General features: G+C 37.4%; 1 protein-coding gene across 1 annotated transcript in view; it reads right to left on the minus strand.

Annotated features, from left to right (window-relative positions):
- Positions 1–4,917: 4,917 nt before the first annotated feature.
- LOC126848719 (peroxidasin) overlaps positions 4,918–19,533 on the minus strand; it is a 101,832-nt gene continuing 87,216 nt past the window's right edge. Inside the window, exons 7-8 of the mRNA XM_050589824.1 lie at positions 14,952–15,091; positions 4,918–7,667 (exon numbers count right to left, since the gene is read on the minus strand). Of these exons, the coding sequence (XP_050445781.1) occupies positions 7,570–7,667; positions 14,952–15,091 (238 nt within the window). The 3' untranslated portion in view covers positions 4,918–7,569. The remainder of the gene's footprint in view (positions 7,668–14,951; positions 15,092–19,533) is intronic.

Genomic DNA, 19,533 nt, shown 5'->3' on the forward strand with positions numbered 1-19,533 from the left:
TCGAGAAGATTATAGAAAAAAAAATTGAAGAAAGGATCAAACCAGGATTTATCGTTCCAAGTGGAACACGATTGAAGAGAAACGTTCTGTCTGTGTACGTGTATGTGTGCGTGGATCCTGAAATTTCAATTCAATTACTTTAATCCTCTGCTATCCATTTACGAGACGGTTTGCGCGAAAAGACACATCAATAGCGACGACAACAATGACATAGCCATAAATATAAAAGAGACGAAACGAGTTATCCGTTCTATAATTCTATAATTGACACGTGTTCCAACACGGAAACCGGACAGTCTATTATTAGGAGCGGTCGCGAAACTACAGAATTATCGATGTCGCGGTAACATTGAGAGACCATGTCCATTAATTCAACCTTAGTCTAAGAGATTTAAATAATTAAACCCGGGGACCCATCCGTTGCGATTAAAGGCTGCAATTTAAACCGAAAATTTGCCAGAGACGTCCTTGCCGGCGACCGCATCATCTTTCTATATTCCCGTTCCTCTAAAAGAGATGCGAATCAGTAAATTGTAACGCGAATCCTTTGTCCAATCTCCGCGGTCACAGATATGTAAATTATATAAAAACGAAGAGCTCTCAATTTGTATATTACATTTGTAAAATGCATTGATATCGTCTCTAGAATTTATTTCAAAATACAATCTAATTTTCTTTTTATATGAATAATAAATTCGTAGATTGTGCCTAGTTTCTTTTTATCATTATTATATAATTATAGCAAGACAATATATAGAAATTAGCGAAAGACCATATATTCCTTTATAGGCCTAAAGCTACACGGAACTAAACTACATTACCTTGCTTGGGCTATCACACGTGCCGTAGTCAAAGAGCCGGGCCTGTTTATACTGACTGAGTGTCGCGATTGTTGGCAAATTGGTGGTGGACGGATCTGTCGACGATGGCCGGGGTTTGATGAAGTAATGGACGTTCTCTGTCGGCGTGTTGACTTAGCCAAGCCATATACATCGTAATGGTACGTACACAATGCCAACAGGCAACGTAACGACTGCCAATACGGGTTCAGCTTTGTACAGTAAGCTTCGTGTATATACGTACACGCGTATCACAAGTACACAATGCGTTACGTATGTAACGTAAGCTATCGACTGTTCTTCGTTTATACCGTATCGTGATTCCTGCTAACGTTTTTTTTTGATATAAATCTCGCGCGTTATTTCAAATTTATAAATATTTTGCAACATTTTTATTTTGTAAAAAGAATATCTTTTGAACAAATCGAAGAATTATTAATCCATTAATTCGACACATAGCGATGTATCCGAAAGAATGGTTAGAGTTGAAAAAAAAATTAACGGCGGCGTGATTTTTTATGAACAAGAGTTTTGGCCGTGTCCTTTTTTTTGCGCAACTTGACTGCGTGGAGATGACGCATGGCCTGCACCGACGCGACGGTATGCACCGCAAGATTCCACGCGTCGCGTATCCACTACGTGCCGCCGCAGTGCGAAATTATGACAAAGGGTTTATGTCTTTCTCTGCTCTGCCACTTCGCAAAAAGAGAAACGCCGCTCGCACGCGAGCGGTAGGACAATAGAAGTAGTATGCAACGGCACAGTCTCGAGAGCTGTCCCGAAATAAAGCGGTTTGTTTCGGCGACGTTGTTTTAGGAATACCTGCATCAAGCCTGGTTCGCTTAATCAAGGGAAATATCATTGCGAAACGTTGACAAAGGGGAGCGACGTGTTTAACGTTATTATTCCGAGATGCTTTATACGATTGTTTTATACGTAATTACAGGAGCCCTTGATGCACCTCTGCAAAGAGATCAAATTTAATAAACCCTGTCTCGTTACATTAGCAAGATTTCTTTTGATCCATTTACAGCGGATTGATTGTTTCTCGACGATAGCTTCTTTAATCTTAACATCATAGATATTGATCTCGCGTAGAAATTTACTGGAAAAGAAACTCGGGGAGGGAAAGGCAGAGAGATATTTCGCGTGGAAAGAAATTACGAGCAAATAAAATAACTTGTCTATTCGCATCCGAAACACACTCATGCGCGATGGTGTTACGTCGTTTCGTTTACGTCAACAACGACGGGAATATACAATACTTTTCGTCTCCCTGTCCGCGCGCGTTCCGTTGCTCTCCCTTTCACGCAACGCGTCAGTGCCATCATTCTGATTTAGTATTTTTCCAGGACAGTTTATTGTTGAAAAGGGAGCTTTTAAAAACCGCGACGCTTAACGTACCCGCTTCGTCCAGGATATGGGAGAAATGGAGTACGCTCTTTTTTCTGTCGGAGCTCTCGGTCGTTTCGTTTTATTCAATTTTTCGTCCGGCACTCGGCGAAGCCTCTTCCGGCAGCTTTTATCGTCGCTCGGACTACTCGTCCAGTGAGTTTATCATTGTATCCCTGGACCATCACGAGATCCTCGAATAAGTCATTTCGACCGGCACGATCGAAGGAAATAATCATGATCTCTTTTGAAGATGTTGCGAGAGAGCAAAAAGCATCTCGTGAGATCGATTACGTGTAACTATCACGGTATCGATTTCCATAATCATGCCGGAAAATGTCCGGGCTTTCGCCGAGGAGTTTCTCTTTTCGATGAATAAGACGGCTATAAAGAATGCAATGGGGTAGAATTAATGGGACATCTCTCTTGCTAATGGATGCTGAGAACGTCCTTCCCCGATAATTTTTCTTCTCGGCTCCTTTGGACATAATTCAAAACCAATAAAAGTTCATCAAATATGCACAATGGAATTAACACGTAAGGTAGAAGGGACTTGAACCAATTAGGCTATTTGATTGCCGGGAAACGCAATACAGTACTCTTTCATTATCTTACGAGAGGTGTCATTATCGTAAAGAGAAGGAGAATGAATAAAGAGGAGACACGTTCAGTTTAAGTACTATATATTTTATTGTATCTTGCATTCGAACCTTTATAAATAATGAACAATGAATACCGACATATTAAATGAGCTTCCTATTTCACTCTTTCTCTCTCTTTCTTTCTTCGCCTTTAATGATGGGCGACGACCAGGCATCATATAAGTTTGTGTTCTCACTTTAATTGCATTAATAATGATATAATAGTACCAATAACTTACAGACTTGCTTACAGACTTGTTTTAACCATTATCGTGTATACATTAGTATGTGGATGCATGGGGATGAAATATGATTAATGATGGTAGAGTATATTATTGGAGAGCGTGCATATACACACAAACACACATACACTCGCACACATAACATGCGTATATCACACATTCTGTCGCTCGTCTTTCCATCTGCGGTTCTTCAGGAATAACACGCTGCCCGCGAGGCTTAACTTTCTAATTGCCAGTTATATTATCGAACACACGTAGATTATTTTGCTTGTAATCTCGCGCGCACTCTCATGCACAAACGTATACACACCCACGTGATATTATCCAGACTTGCGCGAGCGGTAATCGTCACGTCGCACGGTGGACAATAGAGGCGTATTGCCTGGGCAAAATGAAGAAAAAAAAAAAAGATATTAAAAACGAAAGGACGCTTTTATTCTCCGGAGGGCTGTTTTTAATTAGAGTTAATCTCCTCAAGATTAGCGAAGCCAAAGGTAAAACTATTTTAAAGCAAAGATCGTAAAAAAAATTGGCATTACAGAGATAAGCGCATATATATATATATATATATATATATATATATATATATATATGTATATATAAATTTACAATATCAAAATCTAACAATCGTATCGCTCACAAATAAAAGGTACATAATAATTGAGTGTAAACAAATTATATTTTTATATGTATATATATACATATATTATTTTATATGTATTTTGAAATAGAACTTTTAATAATAAAAGTTCTACAAATTCTACGAGTCTTACGGTAAAGTGATCATTTAATAATGAATTATTTCATACTAAACTATTTATCGAGTCTTATTTTATTATTTCTTCGATGACATATGTAATATCTTCGAGATTCGCTTGGGCCGATAGAAATTAACGCGATGTAATTATTTTCACGCTTACAATTGCATTTATAATTTTCATTGTTTATTTTTTAACTGAAAAGACAAAGAAATAACTAAAAAAGATGATTAAAAATTATTCCTTAACAAAAAGTTATTTTTCCAAGTAACTTCCAAGAATATATAAGTGATATTCACCGCATACAGAGCGGCTGGAAAAACTTTTCCTATCTTTCTCGAAAATGAATTCCGCGTGAGCGAACGTCGGAACAAGCAAACAATCGAAACTGATGACATTCGGTCCTGTAGCCTTGCCGGGACAAGCGAGAATATTCTGCAAAATTTACGCTTACCTTACGCGACGTGATGTAGTTGTAAAATTGTTCGTTGTAGTTTGCGCGCTTGACATTAATTCACAAATTGGCCTCTCGCGGATTAAAGCCATCTGAATCTTACATCTTGCCACGAAACAAGAGAGCGAACGGAGAGTAGACGACGTCTCGAAACTTCTCTTTAAGAGAATAGCAAAACGGTGACAGAAGAAGCCGACGATAAACCCCGAAGGAACATGAGAGAAGCCGCCCGGCAAGAGAGGACGAAAAGCCCGAATGCAAAAGTTTGCTCGCGAAACATTCGGACGTCGTTGCGATTCAATGCATTCCCGATACTCTCGTCGTCCCAATCCTCTCGGTTTTCTCTCTCTCTCTCTCTCTCTCTCTCTCTCTCTCTCTCTCTCTCTCTTTCGCGCTCGGAATAATAATTAAATTTATCGCGGGCACCGGTTATACGCGCGGATGTGGTTTTTGCGTAACGGATCGTGCACGGTCGCACGCGTTTCGTTGAAATATTTTGCACCTGCTCGTGCAATAATGCCTCTGTTAAATTATCACATTACACAGCCGACGCACGCGGGGAAGAAGGGGCGAGGGGAGAAGGAAGGGGGGCAGGGCGGCGGGGGCGGTCGCCGCGCGAATAGAAGCTACTGATTTACGCCAAACTAACCGTACGTCATTGTCAGGTAGGGCTGCTTAACGGTTCATTTTCCATCGGCAATTTGTTGGCCAATCGATCCTCGTCCGATTGTCGCGCTTTTACGGTGTGCCACACGTATCCCGATCCCGCTCGCGCGTTGCAGTTCCGCCCGAGTACATCCCCTGATGCAATCGTACACCCCATCGTTACATTGCGCGCTATAAAATTTCTAAAATGCAAATGCTACTCGCGTACGTTATTTTTGCGTACGGATTTAATTCGATATTTTCGGGAATTATTATGTAGATCTTGCAACATTCTCATTCATTTCTTCAACGATGTTTTTTTTTACATCGAGTAATTCTCTAATGTTTTATTCAAATCAATTTAATAACTTTAAAACATTAGTTTCTTAAACATAATTTTTTTTTTTTTATAAAAAATGTCAAATTGAAAATCGCTCGCGCATTAATTTTCTCTTGGTAAGAAACCTTGTTGGTACTCATTCTTATAAAGCCGCAGTTTCTTTGGTAATTCATATGTCAAAATAATTTGATTTTGCAATATTTATTCTTGAAATAAATGAAAAGTTATAGCATTATCTGCGTTTCGAATAATTGCAAATCGTTATAATCAAATAAAACGATATATAATCATATATATAATGAAAAGTTGGTTTTAAAAATCCATTACAATGTTCACAATATTTCAATAATTTTACATACAAAAAACGGCTACTGAATCTTTTAATGAAATCAATTTCGCGGATTTCATTTGCTATTCGTCAGATATACTTTAAGCGAACAAACGAACGAACGAATAAATAAATAGATCTTCATCATCCATGTTCATCATATATTGCGCCGCGGAGCTACTGAGCATGAAGATTAACATTGAACATTAATGATACGCAACCATTGTTTCATGCTCGAATGATTTTTTCGACCCATTATGAGCCTCGAAAATATTGCTTCTACCAGATGAAATTGACTAACAATGACAACTTGTATGGAAAGAATCGATGTTTAACAATTATTTTAGCAATTTTTTATTAACAATGATTATCGTCGATCGCTTCATCTGCAAAATTGCTATATAAATTCCAATTGTTTGTTAACAACATAAATTTTGATTCGCTCAAAGAGTAGCGTTTATAACAAATTGGAAATGTAGAGGATGATATGTAGATCTGCGGACTTTATATAGTCTGTAATTATCAAAAATTGATGAATATCAGAAAAATGGGACACTTTTATTATTCTCTATACAACGGAGTGTATACAGAATATAATTGTACAATTGCATTGTAGACGGATCGAAATGAAATGCAGTTTTTAGTAATAAACTGTGGCAAATTTTTCCATTTTGCGGATATTAAAAAAGCTGCGTATTCTTCGGAAATAACAATCGGTATGCCGTAAATCTTTTGGACGGTGTCGTTCGACAAATTCATATTTAACGTATATTTCGAAATACCTTCTTTAATATTAAGATTCTCATACTAAAAATACATAACAGTATACAGACATAAAATATAACTTCAACAAACATATACATATACATATATATAAATATACAAAGGTGTATATATATATATATATATATATATAAAAGTATATATATATACACATCCCAATTTTTGCAACATTACAAAACACGTTTGCTATACCTTCGCAAGACTCGTCTTTTTTCGATCGAGAAAAAATTTTTCGTTGTTATACCCTCCGAAAAATTATGCATTAAAAACTTATAAAAAAATGATACGCACACAAATATTCACACGTATATTCGTAAACTTTAAATTTAATTATCTCAGGAACAAATAGTACTTATCTACGTCGGTATACCGAAACGTTTCGTGACACAGGTGAACCAAAAATAAAATTAAAATATCGTCGATTTCAGCTGATGAAATCACACCACGCGGCCACCACTTCTCTAGCAACATTACACGAACATATGTCATAGTCGCGCGTTATATATCACATGAACGGAATCTCTTAATTAACGGATCCGCATTTGAACATTGTGGGGAGGGGAGGGAGGAGGGACGCGAATAACGCGCGTAATAACAACGCGTCAACATGCCAGTACCAGGAGCTCGAGGCTCGAGACACGATAAGGGGAGAGGGATGAAAAGTTTCTCCTCCCGAAATTCGCAGCGCGCGCGCGAGCACCACTCATCCTGCGCAAATCCCGCATTGATCGCCACCGGAAACGATTAGTCAAGTTTCTCAAGAGATACACTCGAGAGAAATGTCTGTTGAAACTGATACGCGTCGTCTCGTGGAAATTGCGAGATGCGGTGGTGCCTCTAGCGAAGCTACTCCTCGTTCGAGAGTTAAGTCCGCGAGATCTCGAAACGGATTCGGTTGATACCGCCGTCTTTGTCACGCGTATACATATATATAACCGTGACGTGCCGCGTGAGACTAGAACTCGAGTTCTCTATACGTACTTCGCACCAATTGCATGTGGTTTCCTGCGAAAGTGACGGAGAGGGCCTAATGCCCAAAGTTCCCGTCCGCTTTGAGAGGACATTCCGAGCGCGCGAGTCCCCGTGGGGAGGGAGAAAGTTAGCACCATTCGAATCGCAAGTCCAAAATGCACCGGGGTCATCACGGTCACCTTAAGAGCGACGATAGTGATATCACAACGGTGAAGATAAAGGTCGCCCTCGGGGCCGAGGTACCGCCGTGTTGCATGGCAGCTGGATTCTCCCCTGCAACAATACGGAAACATCGTGCCATTAATTTAATGCACTCCACTCACTCACCTCTTCTCTTTCGATCATCTATTTTATTTTATTTGTTTACGATACGCGCTGAATGATATTTTCGAGACCGCAAGTCGAATTTTTTTAAAATATCTCTGCGGAGATGTTTACGAAAAATCGTCGTTCATCCCTGATATTTCGCTGATATCGCATCATAAACAAAATATGACAGATTAATAAGTCGAATATTATTTTTTCAACATATGTATTTTTATAAATATATTTTTCCAACATACATATTTTACGAATTGTAGACAGTAAAAAATATTAAGTACTAAATATTTGTAAGGTCCACGTTATTAAATTGTCATTCTTTCGAATAAATCAAACATATTCGTGCTGTGTCTCACGATTAAAATGATACCTTAGTTTGAAAAAAAAAAAAAAAAAAAACGGAGAACATGTTTCCGCTTTAAGATTTAGTAGCAGAAAAGATATATTATCCTAAGGAACTGAACAAAGAGAGAGACAGAGTAGATTTTAAAAGAAGTGTATGAGTTATATACGTGAAATCTCCGCGCTAATAATCGAAAGATATTTCTATCCTTCTCCAGCTTTGTCGAAGTAAAAATGTCATTATTATATCATTTCATTTATCCGTTTCTTATCTTCTACCTTTTATAAATTGCATTTCTATTTTTACGTTTATGTCTTGATGTTATCGATCTACCGATGCGATTTTATTGGCTTTTATAATATTTATTCGTCTAGTCGTTATCAATGTCTCAATTTATTACCGCTGGAGAGAAAACATGAGGAGGGAACTTGGATAATAAATCATCTCTCTCGGAAGATGATCAAGGTGGATGTAAAGGAGAACTTGCACTGTGTATACGCATCGTGTAAATAATCTTGTATTTCTGTAACGTGTAAATTATATAACAATTTCTGAATATCAAACAAAACATATTCGCGCGTCTATCAAATGACGTTTCAATGAAATGGCGTTTCAATTCCTCTATTTGATTTGTCATGGAATACCGTGACAAAAGCATAGGAATTGCAACCAGTATATGTATTTGGCTTTTGAATCGTCCGAAAATTCAAGATATAAAGGCAAATCCGGCCATCCATAAAATTCGTGGCGAAATATCAAATGCGACGTGATTCCGCGGTCCACTGTCGCATTGAAAAGTGACAAGAGCTGCGGTCTGCACGAGTTTAGTAAATGGCTGATCGAAATCGCTCGTCGCACAATCGCGGCAAAAGTATCGCTTTTATCGCTTACAGAACCAAGTCCAATGGCAATTGAAAAAGAACTTGTTTCATACGTCAATTGGTCAAATGATTTATAATGGGAAAAAGCGTAAATGTATTAATCTATTCATGACACGTTTCGTCCAGTTGAAAGACATGTTTATAATCAGTTCTCTCATAGTCGTCGTATTAGTTCACAGTCTTCTACACACATGTCGGTGTGGCAAATTTTCTCTGAAATTCCAGAACGTAATTTGATGATGCGACTATAACTTTCTACATATGAGCGCGAATATACAACGTTAAGTTAATAATACATGTTTAAGCAAAGTCAATGTTATATAACGTATAATATTATATTGCGTTTCCGTTGACAATTGTACATGCAATATGTATATAAATGTATTTGCCGATAGAAGCATGCAAAATAGATTTGAATTTTGTATTATTCAAATCGCTTTGTCGCACGTATGCCATTTTCTTTTTTACAACCATTAATTCTATAATTAATTTTTATCCTTTCCTGGCACAATCAAACATTTAGCTCGATTGATCCTAAAGTTTCTACGAAGTTGAAAACATGCTAGCCGCGTGGCACTTTTAACGGCTTAGTCATAGGAACGACCACCTCTCTCCAGGGATTCAATTAAACACTCTCGCTGTGAGAAAAATTTACAACTCTGTTTACGCGCCTTCCTGGTAAACCGGTTCTTAATCCTGGATCTTCGTCCCATTAATTAAATCGTCTGAATCCTCACCGGACTAAGACGTTCCGTCTTATTGAAAATGCTTTCGTTAATCCAGCAAAGAGATGAAACTACATTTTCAACTGTCACGCGAAAAAAAATTCGTCGAGTTCTAAACGTTGAATTTTTAACCAAATATAAAAGAAGCGTATATAACGGGGCATATAGATTAATAATGAGCTCGATATAAATTTTTCATTCGCGTGCATATTTAGCAGTTTATCTAGTCGACAGAAATCTGTTCATTTGACACGAATTATGCCGAGTATTTGGCCATCCAACCCGTCCGCTTAATCACGAATTAATTGGCCGATCACTCATACGCTGCTCCCATACATACACGATGCTTTGTAATATCGAATGGAAATCTGTCATAATTTTATTGACTTTATTCATCACATTGTGCATCATGCAAAAATGCTATATGCTCTAAAAGAAAATGAGATACTTAATCTTTCCTAAATTTATCAAAGCTCGCTGCGTACAATTCCGACTCTGTTTATTTCATCTCCCGTAATTATTCGATATCCGTTAAACTCCAAGAGAACTTTAAAATCTACTCAATTCCGGATTGCGCTAACCATTTGCTCGAGTAAAGTGAAATTGATTAGCGTCGTTGCGCTATCCTCAGATAGGGAGGAACGTAAATTTTAATTCGCGCGCTACCGAGAATCGAGAATTGTATAATATTCCACGTAACCGCACGATTAATCACACTCGGCAACTCGGAGATACGATTTTCTTCGAGTATCCGCCGGTCTCTCCCCGGGCCGAGAAAGCGGCTCGAGAATCCGGGGACTTAAAGAATTCACGGCAGTAGAAAAAGGTGGATGCGAAATGAGCTGTCAAGTTCCCCCCGGAGATTCCTTCTGTGTATTATACATGGTCGTGCGCGCGCGAGCTGACCTGTTAACTACGTCTTGCGACGAGAGAGCTTTGCAAACTCCTCACGCCTGGCCTTACGTCGACAATGTAAGGAGACGCGGAAACGGGGAAGAGAGAGAGAGAGAGAGAGAGAGAAATAAATAGATGGAGAGAGAAAGGGAGGCTTTTCGACGCGGAGAGAGCAGTCAGAGCAGTGATGCCGAAGAGGCGACGGCAGACTTCCGTGTCGTAGAGGCGGGTCGACGTGTAGTCCTCCTGGAGCCTGCGGCTACGATTATTAATGGGCAGGGCGTGACACCCCGCGAAATAACCTCTCTAACCCCGGCTTTCGTGCCAGGACCAACCGGCCAACCACCCGCCGCACCAACGCCGTAGTCGCTTGTCTCCTCATAGGCATTAACTAGGCCAAGAACTACTCATTTTCCAGAACGAACTTTCCGCCACTCACACATTCCCCTATTTCCGCTTTTTCATCGATCAATTTCATCCGGTCAGTCATGGTTGGTCGGTCTTCTATTACATTTATCGTTTTTTTTTTTTTTACCGTTACATTGAAATTCTGTTGCTATCTAAATTTTTCTATTAGTTGTCTAATTTCTTTATTTCTTCCAAATTTATTTTATTCTATAGACATTTTTTGTTCAAAATACTGCTAACAGTAATTCGAGATTAACTGCCAAGAATAAGAATGGAGAGATCGCAAAAAGTAAAACCAAGAGAAAATAAGAACGGAAAGAGGTTTCACGCGAGTTTAAAGCAAACTTATCACACACAAGATGGTACCGAGTAATGTACTTCTCCTTCAACTAAGTTCGCGCTTAATTAACAATCATAGCATCGCGAGAATTAATTGCGTTAAGGGTCGTTCTCTCGTATATTGTGAGAGAATATTTTAATTGGAAAAAAAAAAAAATAACGAAAGAGTTGCATAACTATGTCACGTGCTTCGCTGAAGGAACTAAAATCGTATCACCTTTTTTCTTGTTTTTCTTGTTTTTCTTTTTCTTTTTGTTTTCCTAGTTTTACGTCAGAAGCTATAACACTGTTTTGTATGTATATAACAGTTCAACGCGCATTCGCCAACAAGCGCGGTTTCTCATTTGCATAATAAAGTAGAGAACTTTAAAATATATTTAAATATTAACGAATCGCATGGCGCGCTGCATTGTGTGATGTTTAGTTGAAATTTTATTTTACTTGTTTTATGAAAGGTGTTTATATTTTTCATTATTTTATCTTTGACAAATATACATATACACACATATATGCATATACATATCGCATACATTATTATATTACATACATAATTATATTATATACATATGTAATATAATTTGCAGATATGATTGGCGGAAAAAGACGATTGTAAGTTTCCAAAATCATTGAAAATAAGGAGGGAATTTGAATTTATAACAGTTTGATGGCAAATGCGGCGAAGGAGGACGAATCGATCTGGTCGAGACATTAGAATGCGACTCGAGCCACGAGATGGTCAAAGATGGTCACAGGTCCCATTTTGCAAATTGCTCACTCCGACGGACGATCGTTAGCGCCAATCTCATGCATAAACGGATAGACGAGCTGCGGAAGTACGAAACATTTCACGATGCATAGCGCTACACGAAATTTCAGAACGTGGATCGACTCCCGCCGCGGCAAACTACTTTCGAATGCGGGCTTCGAGCGTCCGACTACTTGTCAAGCAAATTCGCATTACTTCCAGTATTATGATCACTCTTGTAGTTACCGGCATACAACACCCGCGGTAATAACTCTCCGACTTGCTTGCGCATTTCGCATAGTCATCGTCGACAATAACGGTAGCTCACTCTAATTCTATCTGGCCCATATCTCGCACGTAAGATAATAAGACGCCTGTTTTGCGAAAGATGTTTTCCATGGTAGAATTCATAGTCAGGGATCCCCTTATTCGAGTGTTTAAATATTTAAATAAAAAATATGTGCCGAAAAATGTATAATTGCAAATTTAAAAGATATTTTCAACTATCATGTGTCTCGCGAGATCTTAGTCTTTTTAATTACAGGAAGATTAAAAAGTCGGACAATTAAAGATCACTTGGCTTTTCGAAAAAAAAAAGACTCCATTGTACATCGTATGAGCAAACATCTCTTCGCCGCCTCGTCAAACTTTACCGAGGAGATCGAACGCTCGTATTGGACCGCCGCGACTTAAGGTAATCCGCCGTAAATAATGCACATCACCTAGAGATGCGGCGTCTCTGAGCCGCTCTGGCCCAAGCGCGAAAAGCCGCCGTGAAAACTCGTTGAGCTCTTTTGCTATAAGTTCGAAAGACGTTCTCCCCAACCCCTCGATATCGACCGCATTCTACAGTGGCATCACCCATCCGCTGCTATGAAGCCTGCGTTTAGCAGTATTTCCCACAAGAGCACGCGTCATCGACTCAACGTACGTGCTATTTTATCGTGATACCAAAGTTTTGCGGTTTACGTCATTCTAGGATGAAGGGGAAAGAGCACGAAAAAGAAAAGAAGGAAAATGTCATCTTGCAATAGATCAAAAGAAAACTGCAGGCAGTACGCCGAGAATTGCTTATCAGGCAAAAAAACGAGTCGAGTTAAATATTAAACATATTATATATATCATTCTTTCTCTCTCGCATCAAATTTTCCCTGTAGATGCGAATAATATCAATAATAACGTGACATATATTCAAATTCGATAAACTCGACTGAAATCGTATCAATCATTATCCATGCTAATTCCATTTTGATAGATTGATCTTTATCTCTCTAACTACAGGGAATAAATTATCTATCAACACGATAAATTAATATCCATTAACATGTCTGGTTTTTGTAATAAAACTCTCCTTTTCACTTACATTATTTCCATAAATTGGAAATATGAGAAGTAGCGTGCTTTCTCGGAAATAATGTACATTTTGGACGTTAATTTGATTAATGAGAAAGAAAAAGAGAGAGAGAGAGAGAGAGAGAGAGAGAGAGAGAGAAAGAGAAAAATTATAAAATAAAGAATAGTTGTAACTCGACCAACTAAAAGAGAAAATAGGTCAACCTAAATATTTTCAATTATAAATGCGCCATGCGCTGGTATTAAACGACGGCCCGGATGCAAAATAGTAGTTACTCACAAAAAAAAAAAAACATTCGAATAAGTGACGGTATAAATTAATGCAACGTGTTTTAAAAGTGCTTCAATATATTATTTAGCAACAAATAAAATTATTTATAACAAATTATATGTTAACCATGGAGAGAATTCTCGTTTTATTCCAAGTATCGTACACAGTCGACTATTTTCTTCGTGTTATCAAGAATTATAATTTAATTTTTTTATTACATGAAACTCGTTGAACAAAACAGAAATGGAGATCAGACAAAGATTACAAAGAGCGACGACCCGTCAACGGCATCTCCATCTCGGTCGTGTTTGGCTCAGCTTACTTACCCTGATGAAATCACAGCTTTCTATTACTAAACGATCGATTGATGCAAGAAGACGCAGAGCGAACAACTGACTTCTTTGAAGCGTGAGGAAGACAGAAAAGTCAGAGAAACGGAAGACGGTATAGGAAATAAAGGAGAGACCGGTAATAGGCATCGACGCCGTGTTGAAAAGCCGTGGAAAATCAATTATCGACCGTGCAAAGGAGTGGAAAATTATATCGATAGGCGTCGAATGCCGAAGGTGGCTGGCATCCCTCCGATCCTACCTCCTTCCAAACACCGTTATCAGTACTGAACAGAGAGTGAGCCTTTAACTGTGTGTTTTCGAGTGTGGTTGATTCCTTGGAGCAAGTAAATGCCCCTGATACAATTAAGAAAACACAATGGGACAAATTATTCCCCGAGATTTTCAAACTGCGTATTAAGAATGATTTTTGTACGTCAAAGAAAAATAATTAAATTTCCCTAATTATTTATTTTTTTCTATTAGACTACACATAAAATTTAAATAATATTTATCAATTAACAAGTATGAAAGTCAATTGGAGCCAGCACGCAATAATTGGGGCGTAAATAAATTATATTTTGTTAAAACATGAAAATTACATAAAATCAAATGTTTCGGCCAATTTCAGGCCCTTCTCAATGAAATCAAATTAATATTTATTATTAAAAATCGAGTAGATTATTTCATAGATTTTATAAATTTTAACAAAATATAATATTTATTTACGCCCCAATTACTACTAGCTCCCCTTATTATTACTTCTTAATTGATTTTATTTTTTGAGCCTCTGTAATTTTTGTTTTAATATTTTATATTAATATTTATCAATTTTTTTGCATTCAAAAAATGAATTTTCTAAAAAATAAACATTTCCTCCATTCTTTGCTCGCTTATTAATGATAAAGTATCGAGATACGAAAGTATATGTTTGTGGTAAAAACATACCATTTAACACGTGGACGGACACCATAGTGACTGCTGCTACATTCGCCAGGGCACAGCTGTAGTTCCCGCTATCTTTTTTATTCGCATTTGCAATGTAGAGCCTAGATACCGCACCGGCTGCACCCATGTCCGTCTTGACGCTGGAACAGAAAGCAGAATGCTCCGTACAAACCTTGATAACGGTGACCGTTATCGCACGTGTTTCCGTGAAATAAAGAACGGATGTTCACTCGACAGTTATTTGTGCGAAAAGGGTGGATAAAGAATTTTAGTTCGCAAAAAAAGATACAAGAGCAGTGATACAATTGTCTTGAACAAATAATGTAATATCAGATAAAAGAAATGGTTGAAGATAAAACTGCCTGAAACAAAAACAGTGACAAAACAAAACAAACACACATAGCTGGACACTCGTATATTTCTATATTGTATTTAATCAACAAGTAAACATTATTATTTCTTATATGATATTGCATATTCAAAACTTTAGAGCGTTAAAAAAATAATGCTGCAACCTACAGACAGATGACGGTAACTTATGATTTATGACGATAGCAGGTGGCTATGTAAGAATACCCTTGAGGGATCTTTCGAAGGAAGGAATATGAAAACGAGGGTAGTTTATATCAAACATTTATCACCCATGCGAACGAGACTTTTTTTTCTGTACCACGCCGTCGCACTGGGTAGTAAACAGATTTAGTCCGTAGTTTACAACCACAGTGTAGACAAATAAAATAACCACCCATCCCATACAATCCCTAAAGATTGTAAAACGCAAACCTCCTCATGTGGAAAAAGATTTATATTAGAAATATATATCCAAAAAGTGTATCTTCTAAAATTATATCTAATAAAATGCAATTTATATCATAAATTTATTATTTTATGCATTTTTATGCTGATAAAGATATAATAATAGGGATAAAAATAAGTAAGAAAAAAATGTAAAAAAATCGTAAACATATAAAATAAATATAGCTCAAAATATATATATACACTTATATAAATTTTAATATATAATGTATGATATAATATATATATATATATATAATATAATATATATTTATATATGATTTATATGTACATTTATATATAATTTATATGCAATTTAATATATATTTATATATAATATTAAATATGCTTATTAAAAATGAATAGATATATATATATTTCAATTCGTTAAAATAAAATTTGTGTGTAAACAATATTTATGATAATTAGTTTTTTCTGTCTTTGCTCAAAATAGCTTATAGTGAATTTAACGAGTTTTACAACTAAAAGCCTCGAATATAATCATTTCTAAGAAACTTTCTAAGAATCAGAAACTTGTTAAGACTGCGCAGAGAAATATTTGAGAGGGAAAAGTTACACGGGCAACGAATCAGTAGTAGCCTTCTTACCTCGAGATAGATTTTACTTTAAAAATTAAATTAACAAAAAATTACTATCGACGATCTATATTATCATATTTAAACCTGTATAAGTAAGATAGAAGTTAGCTTAACACTAAAGACAACTCACGTTTCAATTTCACGAATTAAGCTGATGAAATAGAGCATTCAAGAAAAGAATAAGGGAAAGGCGGAGAAAGGCAAAGAGGATGTTCTGCGAGCAGAAGATGGAAGAAAGGCGTAAATCAACTAGTTCGCCCTCCAGCAGCTGCCCTTGACAGATCGAGCGCTCCACCCAAGCTTTCTTACCCCTCGATCTCGGGCAAAAAGAAAGATAATGGAATGGGTTGGCGTACGTTGCATACGCTTTCACGTATAGCATCGTATTAATTTCACACATTATTTCATTCGTATTACATTTGAAGCATGCTTGCATAACATGCAGCGCGCAAAATTAAATTATTTTGTTACAAGCCTATGTGCAAGTATGAAGAATTTGTTATTTCGAGTTTTACGTTACGTTAAAGAGAAAAATTGAATTGGTTTTATGTTACACTAAAGAAATATAAGAGATGACGCAAAAAATTACCGTGGCGTAATATAATAAAAAAAAAACGGGTAAAAAAAAGAAATAAACTGTCTTGCTTGAAATTTTTGAATATATAACGATGCGTGATGCTTGTTTTAGACACACCGCATGTTACGTAAGCTTGTGTAGAAAGATCTCGGAAAGAAAATGGGATAAAAATAAGATATATATATATATAAAAAGGAATACGCGGTAGAAAATGTCGCTATATAAAAGAAAGTTGGATTTTAAAAAACCGAGCGCAAGATACTGAAAAGACGGACATGCCGATGACGTCGGAAAAGATAGAGAAAAAAAAAGGATAGAGAGGGAAATGTTAAAGGGTCGGTTAAAAAATTCACATTCGAATAACCCGGATGCCGCAAAAGACGCATCTACTTGTCCCTTCCTGTCTCACCTACGACCATACGGATGCTATATCATCCCGCCAAACCTTTGCGGCGAGATCCTTTGAGAGCAACGCGTCGAGTGCTCTCCCAAGAATGCAGCGAGCGTTAGAACGTTAAAAGCACTTGTTGCCATCGTTATCGTTACCGTTGACACCGTTCGGTGTTTCCGCTTTTTTGCTGTCACGGCCCGCGTAAGCAGATGCTCGAATTCCCCTTCTCGAATCAAGTTATTCTCTTCGTCATGTGAAAGCTATCAACGATCGTTCAATTAACAATATCGATACGCACAATTTCGATTTTTCCCCATTTTTTCTCCTGTTGAAAAAAGCTTATGTTGAGGCACGGAAAAAAAAGATATTTTATCGTAGGGGAAAAAAAAAAAAAACTCACGTTCACGGCAGCGAACGAGCGGAACGTCCAGGGCGACATCGTGTACTGCATACGCAAGAGATCGCTTTATCCATCAGGAGGCCAATGCAGCAACTCGCGTAACATTGATCCAGTCGTTCTAGCACGACCGAAATTTTCCCCAACGATCGGCATCCGGGGACAGATCACATGCCATTTGCCGTTCCAGCAACCACTCTCGCACGCGAGGATAGACATCCGTCACGCGTGACGCGCGCGGACATAGTCGTATAAACACTTGTTTTATTATATTTCGTTTAACCGAAAATGCCCGTTTTCGAATTTGTCCCCGATATCCGTTGATACGTCATCGTTTAATCCCTGGCTGGCAAAAATGGCCGTTGAATAGCTCGCGGCGAGAATTTGTAATGGGAAGGATTAAATCTTCTTTGCGGTGACATGGGAGATTAAATACATATCGTGTGCGAAAATCAAGCAGCGCTTACTGACGTAAATTTTTCAACTTTTTTATGCGCATTGCGTTCATATTTTGCTTATCGTGCAAAAAAAAAATATAATCCATGATTATATCATTCGTAAATCAAGAATACGAAACATCCGCGAATGGGAAATCCCTTTAAAAATATATTCCTCAAATATTGGACATCAATGCTTAATAAGCGAATTTTTAGTACAATTATTTCTTCTCCAATTGTCATTCAACGTACCTTATGAAAATTTTTTTTAGCGCCCAACTGAATATATGAAAAATTATTCAAATATTCGTATGTGTCTTGTGTGTTGTCGCTGCATATTATTGAATTTAAAGAAGCAATGAGGTTTATCTCGTCAAGCCAGCAAAGTTGGAGTATTATTTCGCGATATACAGAGACTAACAAAAAGAATGCATTATTTTGTGAACAACATAATCCATTTTCTCAGTCAACGTATCATTTTGGTTTACACATATTATTTTTAGCGCACACGTTCACAAGCCAAGCCATCAGCTTATCGCGTACCTAATCATTTTGGCTTTCCTTCTTTCTCTCTCAGCCAAATATAGTGCTTTTTACCACGCCGTGGAATTTAATTCGAACATAAAGCGCAAAATTTATCCTCAAATTCTTCCACACGCAACTTTGCCCACTCGAGCTCCACCTCCTTCGCGTTCGACCTAGAAACTTTTTTTCCCCTTATGGAATCGCAGTGAATTTCGCAGCGGCAGTGTGTAGAAAAATTTAAGAGAACTTTCAGTCTATTTTTTTGTTTCTTCCCTCATTGATTTTATTCCCTCTTCTTCTCTTTTCGCCATTTTTTACGGCACATTGTATGAGTAAAGCGATACGCATGCGGTTCGCGCACTCTCCTGAGTACGTGCATCTTTTAACGTGAGAACTGAGAAACAGTTGGTAACAGCGTGGTTTTACGAAGATCGTGAAAGGGTTGTGGTGTGAAATTTACCCAACGGAATGCGCAACGAGGTAGAAAAAAAGGAGTTTGGAACATGCACTTTCGTGAGTCATTACGCAAGCATAACGCTGTCATAATGATGATTCGATGATTATTCAACAAAATTTTTTTATCTCTAATTTTTATCTCTCATCTGTGAAGAATTCCTTGTATTTGATGAGAAATTTTCATTGCTTCGGTATCTCATGAATTATATTTATTCAATCAGAATAAAGGAACAAAAGGAACAAGGTACCTTGATATACACATTACGGAAGTATCCTCAAACTGAATTCATTATACGACGAAGCTTTGTCTACCACTGCTCTTTTGTTCTTCATTTCAGGCAATAAGTACGCTTTTCTTCAGCTCTTTTTATCGGAGAAAAGAGCTTGCTCCTAGATCCAAGAGAA

This window comes from Cataglyphis hispanica, chromosome 4 (genome assembly GCF_021464435.1).
Source record: "Cataglyphis hispanica isolate Lineage 1 chromosome 4, ULB_Chis1_1.0, whole genome shotgun sequence".
NCBI lineage: Eukaryota > Metazoa > Arthropoda > Insecta > Hymenoptera > Formicidae > Cataglyphis > Cataglyphis hispanica.